Source organism: Spermophilus citellus, assembly GCF_964194105.1.
Source record: "Spermophilus citellus genome assembly, chromosome: 10".
Classification (NCBI taxonomy): Eukaryota; Metazoa; Chordata; class Mammalia; order Rodentia; family Sciuridae; genus Spermophilus; species Spermophilus citellus.
In genome coordinates, this window is record NC_138197.1 from 31,197,756 (window position 1) to 31,210,001 (window position 12,246).

The 12,246-nt window shown below is 47.4% G+C and overlaps 1 protein-coding gene across 1 annotated transcript in view; it reads left to right on the plus strand.

The window, feature by feature from the left end:
- CD9 (CD9 molecule) overlaps positions 1–11,971 on the plus strand; it is a 32,233-nt gene extending 20,262 nt beyond the window's left edge. Inside the window, exons 3-8 of the mRNA XM_081309816.1 lie at positions 6,437–6,534; positions 7,285–7,359; positions 8,784–8,882; positions 9,032–9,121; positions 10,166–10,249; positions 11,495–11,971. Coding sequence (XP_081165942.1) covers positions 6,437–6,534; positions 7,285–7,359; positions 8,784–8,882; positions 9,032–9,121; positions 10,166–10,249; positions 11,495–11,560 — 512 coding nt within the window. The 3' untranslated portion in view covers positions 11,561–11,971. The remainder of the gene's footprint in view (positions 1–6,436; positions 6,535–7,284; positions 7,360–8,783; positions 8,883–9,031; positions 9,122–10,165; positions 10,250–11,494) is intronic.
- The last annotated feature ends 275 nt before the right edge of the window (positions 11,972–12,246 follow it).

Consider the following 12,246-nt stretch of genomic DNA (forward strand, 5'->3'; position numbering starts at 1 on the left):
CCAACTTTGGAGACTCCCTATGGACCCAGGAACTTGGACCTGGGAAAGACTCAGGCCAAATGAGCCAGCCCTGTCCCTTTCAAGTTGTACAGTGTTTTTGTGTGGAGAGTTGTGCCCATGAATTTGCATCTAACTGATGTGGTTTCTTTTCATGCTGGCTGAGTTTGGCATTTTGACCATTCTCTGATGTGCAGTTGGCTTTGGCAAAGTTGCTACCGCTCTTGAGGGTTTGTGAACCTCCATTCACATCCCTGATAACTCTCTTCTAATTACATGTCTTCTTAGACTTCATCATTTTCTTAACTCAGAAACCTTTGTCCTTTTTATGCAGTACCAGGAGAGGATGGGTAGCTCTTCTCCCCACCATTTGGATAGGGACTCAGACCCAGAGGAAGACAGATTCCTAGGTAATATTAGGGGAGGCTTGGGGGTGTATCTTGGTGGTAGAGCATGTACCTAGCTTGGGTTTGATCCCCAGAGCCATTTAATAAACAATAGGAAAGACTCTACTCAGGTCCTTTGGACCCTGGTGCTTGGGTAAATGCCATGGTTTAATTTTGTTGTCATTTTCTAAATTGCTTTTCCTTTAGGGGAAGGGTGTGTGATCCTTTCTACACACAAGCTCCCTGGCATTTTTTCTAGTATCCTTCTCTCCCCCTTGTTGCGGGTCCTCTAAAGAGAAAGGAGACAAAGCCTGTCAAGTGAAACTTCCCAGTTTCTAAGTAAACTCAGACTCTGTGGTTCTACTTCATGTGGAGTTTGGGGTGGGAACCATCTTATTTTCTAACAAAAGAAGCTTCCTATTTTTAGGGTGATGCTGTCATGTCATGTCATCAGGCTCAAAGTGTAAGTTTGGTCACTTCCTTCCCACCCACCAAAGTTATTTTTGCAAAAGACGGAGAAAGCAGACCTATGAGGGTTATCTCCCAGGCTCTAGGAACAAGATGGCCATGGCTGGCCAGTCACAATGACCTTCCCTTGCCCATCTCCCCGAGACCTGGCTGAAACCAGTTAGGCAGGGAAGGGGTCTTTAGAAACAGCGCATTTGCTTGCCTAGCCCCAGCTCTGTGGATAGTTTTCCTGCTTTTCATTGTTGTTAGCTGGGGGTTTTTTTTTGGGTGTGGTTCCCATTGTCAGAAAGAACTAAGGCAAAGAAAAGCCCAATGTTTTGTTTTTTTTTTTTTAAACTATACACACAGTTTTTAGGGAGCAGGTTTCCATAGTGCCCTGACTTGTTTTAGCAACAGAGCATTTTTGTGAGTCTGAGGCAGGCTTGGAATGCCACCCTGTAGAGCAGGAGGGGGTGGGGACCAGAGGGGACACTTGCACAGAGGAGCAGGGAGTGGGGTACTAAGGGGACATCCTTCACACTCCTTGCCACGGCACACGAGGGAGCCCTGAGCAGGAACATACAGCACCTCGTTTTCCTAAGCAAAAGCCCCACAGGTTTCCCATGTGTGTCCCAGAAAAGGCCCCCCATTGTCCTGGCTGTTCCCAACCACCCCGGATTTCCTTTTGATGACTCAGAACTCTTCGGCTAATTCCACATGTTTTTAGATGTGGGAGGAGGGTATTGGCATTTTTGAGCCCCTTCCTAGTGTGTCATTCACGATCCTACACCTCCTATTAAATTGTGACCCAGGTGCATCCCCATAACTCTTCGAGGAGCAGGGAATGGGTCCCACCTCACAGATGAAGAAACCAAGGTCTGGAGAGGCTCGAATAGCTATCTAAGCTCATGGTCTTCAAAAGGCAGGAGTGAAACTCAGACCTGGGTTGCTTCTTGGATTCTCTGTATAGGTTGTGGGGGAACGCCCCATGCAGTAATTGAAAAAAAAAAATCTGCACTGACTGAACGCTTCCCTTTGATGGGGATGGAATGAGGTTCTCTTGGTTCTTTGACATCACACAAATCGTGATCAGGGGAGAAGCACCCACATTCCAGTGGCCCGAGCCAGTGGGACACAGGTGGGAAAGTCACACAAGATGTGATGACCACACTCTCCTGACACCTTGCTTGACAGGAGCCAGGCTGGCCTCCAAAAGCTCCAAAGGTTCAGATCCTGCGGGTCACTACAGGAGTCCTTGGTGGCCAGTGGGCCTACCTGAAGTGACCAGGAAGGTTATTTAAAGACATAATTCCAGAGGCACAGCACTCCCTACCTGAGGTCTAGGAGCTGCTGTTGCGCTAGCTCTGCTTGCCTGCAAAACAGGTCTATGAATCTTGAAGAAGATTCTGCTTCTAGACTCCCAAGAACCAGGGCAAGTGACACTAGAATATCATCAAGCTGAGTAGCCTCTGGCTGGGTCCTGCCTTTGTGTCTGTCACTGAATACTTGGGGAAACTGAATAATTGTTATCCATGGGCAAAGGGCCAAGGAGGCTGCTTCTCTGTGTCCCCTTCCCCACTGGGCTGAGACCAGCCTTGTGTGTGAACTCATAGCCTCCCTCCCAGCAGATGAGCTAAGAGTGCCAGCTACACCCTGGCTGCTGTCCTGACATCATGGGGTGACTGTCCCTTGCACTGTGGCATAACTGTCTGCAGGGCCACCCACAGTTTCACCATGTAGCTGACTCTTAAGAAAACCCTAATGACCCAGGGTGTCTTTCCTTTCAGAGGGGCACAGTTTACAATGTAGAGAAAGAGTACGGAACCAGGCAAAGAAGCAAGGGGGTGGGGGGGGGACACTTTCCGACGATCAGAACAGGTCATAGTAAGTCCAGAACAGCTGACAACCTTATATGGGCCTTCTCTCCAATTCAGGCCCTGGGAGATTCAGCCCGTCAGCAGTATCCATAATCCCAGGCTGCAAACATGTTGGGGAAGTTCATTTTTTTGGTCTCAGGCCAGCGGCTCTTCTTAACTCCTTGGTGTCCTTCCAGAACCGTGGCCACTGAATGAGGGAATCCAGGGGGGCTCCATCTAGAGGCCATGAAGGTCCACCCCTCTTTGGGACCATCCCCTGCTTATGGGTAGGTGCCTGATGGTTTGGGGAACATGCAGCACTTCATTTGGTTGCTCTGTGCCTCGTTTTCCCTACCTGAAACTGGCCCAGCTTGCACACAGGTGCCTCACTAACAGAGTTACCGTCCTCAACAAATTGAATTCCACTGTGCTGCATGTTCATGAAAACAGCCATTCGTAAGAGGGAGAGGAATCAAGAGCCTTGAAGGACAGAGCTAGGGTGTCTATGAACCCCCAATTGAGTTATTTAGAGATAATAACTGTTTTAAGCCAGTGGAGTCCAAAGGCTCTGGTGGAGTTGTGTTCTGTCCACAAACAGAAGTGAGAAACGCTGTTTGCCAGGTAGATTAAGGCCATGTAGGAGACTGATGTGTGCTCTTCTAGCCTGAGCTGAACTGAGAGCCCTGAGACAGGGGGAAAGAATGCCCTGTTTCTTATGTAAAGGACACCTTGGCACTCATGCCATTGCCACACCAGTCTCTTTTTTTTTTTTTTTTTTTTTTTTGTCTAGGCTTATAATGTCAGCCTGAAAAAAAGCAAAACAAACAACCCTTAAGCAATTTAACATGGTAATGCTCAAGAAAGCCCTGTGACGAACAACTTTTTCCATGAGTCAGACAGAAAGCTAACATTCACTGCTTTATAAAGGGGAACACTTTGTCATTTCTCATTACCAGCCTCTGCTAACAAGCTTGGGTTCAGACTGTGAGTAGCTTTCTGAAAGGGAAGCACTGGACAGACAGTCCCTTTAAGAAGCAAGCCAAGCCCTGCTGTGGTTCCATGTCAGCTTGGGAGGGGGAACTTCCCTGCTTACAGATGGGCCACCCTATAGCCTGATGACCGCTCCTAAAACCCTCAGGGACAGCTGCTGAGGGCCACTGGTTTTCACCCCCACCCAAAAGGGGCTAATGCAAGGACCTCTGGATCTTCAGCTGTCCAAGAAAGATTTAAAGCCAACCAAGATCCTTTATTTTCAAATCTCCCTCTGCAGAGCTGTAGAATGAATATTTAATATTAACCCAGAGACCCATTAAGAGAATGTTCTCTCTGCATGGGAAATGCTCTTCCCTTTCATAATTTACTTCCTGTTGACCCAACTGTCCCAGCTTCTGCCAGGATCACCAGACTTCTGTGCTGGGATACGGACTTAGAGAAAACACGGCTGTGTATTCTTTCCTACTCGGCTGTGTTTTATGTGCTTGTAAATCCTTTTGATCTCTTAATACCCCCCCCCCTTATTCATCCTCTGCTCTGGAGCTCAAAGGAGTGACCTCATCCTTCGCTGTCTTGCCCCAGTGAGATGAGAAGAAACTGGGGCCATCCTGCTGTCTTACTCCCGGTGTCCCCATATTAGGACCAAGAGCAGAGGGAGGCTACCCTCCTCCCCAGTGCCCTGTGTTTGAGCTGCCCGGCCTTCCCAAGTCCAGTCTGTGGCCCCACTACCTTTGACTGCCTAGGAGGATGACTGAAAGACAAGCTGCATTTGTCCCTTTGCCCAGTCTGGGCCAGGCGTGCACGGGAACAATACCTGTATTCATACAACATGGGGTTTGCCAGTAACCCCACGTGACTTGACATCACAACAGATGTGGGGAAGAAGGGAAAGGCACAAACGCTCCCTGTGTGCATTCTGCTCGGTGCTGCCCGTAAGCCTCAGCTGCAGGCAGATTGCATGCTCTGTTGCCTGCAAAGCCTCTGCCCTGCACAGGCTGCAGATGTGGGACAGTGAAGTCACTGTGTCACCTGCCTAGAGTTCTCATCACATATCCTGCTGTGTATTGTGGGAAAATATTACATCTCTCTACTTTTCAGCACCTACTTGAAGGAAGTCTCTCTGGTCTCAGTTAAAGAATAACAGGGAAAGAGCAGCGAGTATAAAGAGTCCATCACTGTGGTTATTAATAATCGTTACCCAACACTTGTATTATTGAGATTAATAGCAGCTCGTATTTATTGTGTCTCTGCATATCCTCACAATAGTCCTTGAAGTACAATGCTGAGGATTGAACCCACAGCCTTGCCCCATGCCAAGCGCCCATTCTACCTCTGAGCTACACCCCCAACCATCCCATGTTGCAGACAGACAGCTTACACACAGATTAAGTGACTTCCCCGGGATCACAGAGCCAGCCTTCAAACCCAGGCATTCTAGATTTCAGTAAACAGGTGCTCCCAACATTGCCAGAAGCCCTCCCAAGCTGGGAGAGAATAGGCTCTGTGACTTCTCTGACTTCTCGGCGGACACAACATCTTTGTTGGTATGTGGTGCTGAGGATCGAACCCAGGCCGCACACATGCCAGACGAGCGCGCCACCGCTTGAGCCACATCCCCAGCCCCTTCTCTGACTTCTCTACTGGTTTTTCTATGGGGCTTCTGGGGGAGGAGGGTAGGAGTTTGTGCACAGGGGTCGTCCCTCCAGGACAACTGTGGCTTCTCAAGAATATTACCGTAGGACGGGCCCACTGGGCTTCATTGCACGCTGTGGAATGAATGCGGCCAGGGATGCTCCACTGTATTCCCCTATCCCAGGAATTTGCATTGTTCAGGGCATAGGCAAGAGTAGAAACTTCTGCACTGTCTCGGCTCTTCTCCATTGAAATTGCACTGAAATTGAAAACTTAGTAATGGTATCACTCACCTCCCCCTTAACAGGAAGAATGCTCTTCACTCTTAACCTAGAGCAACTGCATTGCAACTATAAGATCTCTTCAGTATGCTAAATCTTTTGAAATTTCTAGCAACCAACCTGTTTAATTAGGGAAGGAAATTAAGGACCAGAGAGGAAAAAAAAAATGTCTTAACTGCTGCAGTTAACAGCAGCAGTGTTGGAACTAAAACAAGGGTCTTCTAACACCCACATATGTGTCCTTTGCATCAGAGCAAGGCATTTTTATGGTTGACAGCATCTGCCCTTGAGTGTCTCTAACTACACATGCCCAATGGCCACCTACCAGCAGGGCAGGGAGGCGTTCCCAAGAGGAACCCAGCAGAGCTAGCCTCCCAGAGCAGTAATGTCTGGTTATGTACAGCCCTTCCTGCTCGGAGCTTGTCCTGCCAGCGTCCCGTGGGGGACTCACCCAAGTCCCAGGAGGTTAGCCCAAGCGTAGAGGGTCTGTGTCAACTAGCTTGAGAGGACTCATCTCCCTAGGAACACTGGCAGACCCGACCAGGTTGTGTCCTGAGTAGAAAGCAAGGTTCCCGTGGGTAGTCTTGTGCTATATTGGAGCTAATAGACCCTTCCAAAGGCCTAGGGTAAGGTACGAGTGTAGGTGTCATAAGAGGATCCGGAAGAGTGATGGATGGGAGGAAAGAGGAGCAGAGGTAAAGAAGGCTGTGTGTCAAGGAAGGGGAACTTCTCTCCCTGATGTGGGAGCAGAAAGATTGAGAGGAGGCATGGAGTCACAAAGTGTAGAAAAGGGATTGTGGGAGCTATCTGGACCTCCCAGCTAACATCTGTGTCCTCCCCTCAGGAGTCTACATTCTGATTGGAGCTGGGGCCCTCATGATGCTGGTGGGCTTCCTGGGCTGCTGTGGGGCTGTGCAAGAGTCCCAGTGCATGTTGGGATTGGTAAGTCTCCTTTCTGTGCTCCCTAGAGCCACCCTCACTCCTAGCCCTTTTCCCTCCCCCAAAGCTCAGCAGGCTACAATCCATTGAGCAGGAGGAATGGGGTGGGGTGAAAAGGATACCCAGACAGCATGAGCTATCCTGGGCCTCCCGTGTTCCTTCCCTGGGCCCTCCCCAGCCACCTGGCCATGCTGCCATCTTGCCTGTGGCCCCCGGGCCCTCCCTGCTGGTAGGCATTGCTCCCCTGCCCTTCTGGATCCCATTTTATCACTTCTCGTAGGCAGCTAAATGCCAGGACTTTGTATTTCCCTTTCTTGAGGACCACGTTTGCTTTTTTTCCCTAAATCCACAGGTACTTTTGCTTTTTCTTGTTGTTCCTAAATCTGATAGTCTTCCCCAAAATCCACAGAGTATATTCACTGCCTCTGTTTCCCCAAAGCTTTGTGGGTTTTATGAGTGAGCAGTAGTATTTTATTGCTCACTAACTCCTAACTAACACCCTATAAATACCAATTTGGGGGCGGGCTATGCCCACGCTTTCCTCTGGGAAGGGTGCCTTTTCCTGCCAGAGGTCTCACCGCTCTTCCTGCCTGGAAAATCCTTCCCTGCCCCTTCTAAGCCATTCATTTTTGCCGCCAGATGCCTGTACCCCAGACAGTTGTCATTCTAACTCATTCTAAAACACCCTTAGATTTTTCTGGCTTGTTGTTGTCTGGGATTGTTCTCACCTGGTTGTCCCCCTTTGCCTTCTAGTTCTTTGGCTTCCTCTTGGTGATATTTGCCATTGAAATAGCTGCAGCCATCTGGGGCTATTCACACAAGGATGAGGTAGGTGTTTCCCGTAAGATCTCTTGGGTCTGACAATGGTGTGGATTTGAGAATTGGTAGCTGGGGGAGATGAGAAAGGAAGAAGGGTCAGCCTGGGAAACTTAAAAGGATCCTGGCTCAAAATAAAATAAAAAGGCCTAGGGATTTAGGTCAGTGTAGAACACCACTAGGATCAATCCCCAGTACTACAAGGAAAAAAAAAAATATGGCTTTCTATGGGTTGGATACCTTGCTCCTTTCTCTAATCTATAAACGTGTTCAGGTGCCACCATGAGCCAAGTGCTATACCAAACACTGTGCAAGGTCCACAGATGCCCAAACTGTGGTCCCCACTTGCAGGAACTTTGCCATCTATTATGGGAGAAAGATATGTTTGGCAAGCTTTACAGAGTGATTTATATCCAGAAGTCCCTTGGGATTTTGGAAAGGTGGAGTGAGAAACAGGAATCTCTACTGGCTTCAAGAAGAAGGGTACACTGACCTAAATTTTGAATGAGAGAGAGGATTTCAGGAGAAAAGTGGATAGAGACAGGACTTCAGGCAAAAAAGGGGTTTAGGCAAAGCTGAACTTGGGCTTCCCGAGGGAGCACTGAAGAGTTTGGGGCCAGGCTAGGCCACATCAACACAGTTTTTAGGAAGGGCCAACTTGTTTTGCTCAGCAGGGAAGGGAAAGGAAGAGACATTGGAGGCAGGAACCTATTTTATTGTTTTTGTTTTTAAAAAGAACTACCCAAGCAATAAAAGGTGCAATCCTAGAAATAGAAAAGGATAATTATGAAAGATGCTGGAAGTTAGTCTGTCAGTTGGGTGCAGGTGAGGGGACAGAAGTGCATTAAGTAGGGATGCACCCAGGTGCAACAGCATGATGCTAAAACACACCTTCATATTCTCTCCGATGCTAACAGCTTAACATGACTCTCCCATTTAATCCTCACAATAACCTATGAGATGTAAAGATTGTTATCAACTTCTGCACTACATGTGCAGAAATGGGCGTACAGAAAGGTAGTCATTTTCCAAAAGTCACAACTATGTGAAAAGAAAGGAAAGCCTGAGGAAGCAGCCAAGTTGGGAGTTGGATTTTTTTTTTTTTCCTTTTTTAAAATTTGTTAGCGGGAGGAGATTCCATTTAGTTAAGAGGTAGAATGGAAGGAACCAAGTGGAGCTAAAGGGACTGAAAATCTGTGCAAAAGAAAAGGAAAATGACAGGAGTGAGTTCCTAGAAGAGGTAGAGGAGGTAAACGGTGCCACAGAAGCCCAGAGAGAGGCGGTGCTAGTGGCTTCTGTCTGTCTACTTGATGACATTTTTCCAAGCATGGGAGTTTGTTGGCTAAAGATTGAAGAGGGTGAACAAGTAACATGTGCTTGAGAAGAAGTTCATGAAAAGAGCCACCTCCACCACTTTAGGTGTCTGTCCATTTCAGGTGATTAAGGAACTCCAGGACTTTTACAAGGACACGTACAACAAGCTCAAGACCAAGGACGAGCCCCAGCGGGAAACGCTGAAAGCCATCCACTACGCGGTAGGTAGAGTGCAGACCTGCCTCCTTCTCCTGCCCCTCTTCAGAGGGTGCCTGCCTGCAGCGTGCTTGGTGTGCCAGCCAGCACACCTCTCCCTCTTATCACCTTTTTGATCATGTCCCTCATCACCGTTCCCGCTTTCTCTCTGCAGTTGAACTGCTGTGGTGTCGTTGGAGGTGTGGAGCAATTTATCTTGGACATCTGCCCCAAAAAGGACATTATCGAAACTATCCAAATTAAGGTAAAGTTAGAAGCAAGCCTCAGGTGTCCCTGCCCTGACACTCTGGGCAAGTCCTTTGAGGGTAGAAGTGTCCGTCGTCTTTAGGGGAATGGGCATCCAAGGGCTTCATAAGAAGAGGGACTATAAAGGAAAGGGACAGGGAAGGAAGGGGCAAAGGGGGGGGGGGGGGGCGCATGAAATTCACGTAGATGGAGATATGTCACAGTGAAATCCATCCATTGGTATAATTAAGAGGTGTCTACAATTATAATAAAAAGAAAAGCAAACATGAATAAAATAAAAATCAAATAAGTAAATATTTCTTCCACTTAAAAGGGCCCCAGAGTGACCATCTTCTCTCTCCCCTGCCCTGGGCCCGTTCCTCGAGGGGAGCAATACAAAGACCAGAGCAGAGAACTCACAGAGTGCTCAAGCCCCCTGTGGACACTGAGCACCTAAAACTGCCCCCTAATGCCCCAGCCCTTCAGCTATTGAGGACTGGCATGGCTTTGAGTCTTGAATGCCTGCTTTAAGAGACCCCAGGGGCCTGGGGCTGTAGCTCAGTGACAGAGCACTTGCCTAGCCTGTGTGAAGCCCTGGTTCATCCCTAGCACTGAGAAAAGAAGAACAGTAATGGAAACCTCAAGCCGGGCATGATGGCACATGCCTATAATCCCAGCAACTCAAGTGGCTGAAGCAGAAAGATCATAAGTTCAAGACCAGCCTCAGCAATTTAATAAAACCCTAAGCAACTTATCAAGATCCTGTCTCAAAACAAAAAAAATAAAACGGGCTAGAGATGTAGTACACGGTAAAGTGCCCCTAGATTCAGTATTGAAAGGAAGAAAGAAACCCAAAACCTCTTCCTTCCTTCCCTGATGTCGTGCCCAGATTGTAGGCACCACTTCCCATCTCTCTCTCAGGTCACCTTTCCATCCAGCAGCCAGGGCATCTCTTAACCCTGAATGTACCTATCCCCAGCCTTGTGAGACAGGTGCTGCAGGAGGCGGGGAGTGCCCCAGTGTGGGGATTGTGTGTGACCCAGGTCTTGTTTGCCTCCCCAAGTCCTGCCCTGAGGCCATCAAAGAGGTCTTCGACAGCAAGTTCCACATCATTGGTGCAGTGGGCATCGGCATCGCCGTGGTGATGGTGAGTGGCAGAGTCCTCCAGGGCGGGGCTGGCTTTCGGAGTAGATGACACTTACGGAGCACCTGCTCTGCCTGGGCATGGTTTGACGAACTACACTTACTAATGTAACCCTACAAGGGGGGTGCTATTAATATTTGCATTTTATTACTAGATATTAGAGGGCTGGGGGTGTAGTTCAGTGGTGCAAGGCCCTGGGTTCAATCACATCACTGCAAAGAAAAGGAAGTGGACAGGTTGACTAAATTGATCAAGGCCTCTTAGCTCATGAATGAAGGATCCACAGTCTGAACTCTGAGTATTTCTGGAATTCATTCTTCTTGCCCTTAAGGCAGTGGTAGTGCCACTGCTCTGGGGACATGTGTCATCATGTACCTGTTTGTCTTTTTCTTAAAAAAATCTGTTCACTAGAAAAGCCACGGGAGTGAAGTGTTTCATCTTCCATGGTCTGAGGGGCATCCAAAGGTGCACAGCCAGCAGGAAGACTGAAAGCTTCAAGTATTCCACTTCCCTGCTGATCAGCCCCTAGAAACCATTAAGGGCTGACCTCAAGGTCAGCCGTCTGCCTTCTCTCCCTCATGGAGGAGTGATGAAAACCCCAGGCCACCCTGGGACAGCCAGGCTCACTCAAAGTCCCAGAATCTTTTGCTTCACCCTTCCTTCTGCCTCTTTGCAAACAGGGCCCCAGAAAAAAATGGCTTCCTTTCTGGGTGGTGATTTGTTTCCTCGTCTGCAGCCAAGAAAGCTTGAAGCACTTCAGTAAAAAGACATAATAACACCTTTAAAAATAGAATTTTAAACACAGATACACAAAGATGAAAGCAAAGTAGTGGTCTCAGGCTGAGGGTGTGTTTTAGTGGAAGAGCACTTGCCTAGCATTCACAAGGACCCAGATTTTATCCCCAGCCCCACAAAGAAAATTCCTAACCTGTACAGTCTAGTATTGAAATATCTAGAACCTGAGCGTTGAATTTTGTTCTGGGCTTATTGGTCTTATCCTGAAAGCTCTCCAGGGAAAATACTTGTGCTGCTTATATTGGCCAACTCTCAGAATTCCTTGAGTCCAGGAGTCCTTCAGCAGTCCTTCCCTTTATCTAGCCTTCATTTCTCCTGCTTCAGCACCCTTTAACTCATTTGACTTCATAGACACCATTCCCCTTGTCATTTGTCTTGAACTGAAGGGCTCACATCTTGACCTTCCCCTCTGCCTTCCCTCAAACAAAACCACCCTGTTCTTCTGTCTTCCAGATATTTGGCATGATCTTCAGTATGATCTTGTGCTGTGCTATCCGCAGGAGCCGCGAGATGGTCTAGAGTCAGCTCACATCCCTGAGCAGGAAAATCCACCCCCAAAGATTGTGGGGGGGGGGGTTGATTTTTTTTTTTTTTTTGCCACTAACATTAATATCCATTCTGCATTTCTAAACAAAAGTTATTCTGTGTTTGTCATTTTAATGCTTTATTCAACATTGACATTTGTAGTTCAGAGATTTGGGGGTTTGGTTTGCTTTGGTTTATATTTTTGTTGTTATTGTTTATTTTTGCTTGTATGTTAAGCAGAAATCCTGCAATGAAAGGTACTATATTTGCTAGACTCTAGACAAAAGATATTGTACATAAAGAGAATTTTTTTTGTCTTAAATAGATAAAAATATCTATCAAATTTAATCAGGTTGTAACTTATATTACAGACAATTTGATACATAATAAAAGATTATGACAATATCCTGGGCTGGTTTTTGGTTTTTGCTTCCTTTAATTTTTTTTTAAAGAGCTATTTAATTTTCAAACATTTTTCAACTACTATTTAACTGCATTTATATGAGAAGTCATTGGAAGATGTGGTCTCCCTACTTACTAGTGAAGAAATCAAGGCATGGATTGATTAATGAGATAGTTGGTGGGGTGGTGGGGCCCAGGGATTGAGCCCATGGCCTTGTGCTTGCTAGGCAAGTGCTCTACCACTCAGCTTTTCTTCAGTCCTTTTCTTTCTCCCCAAC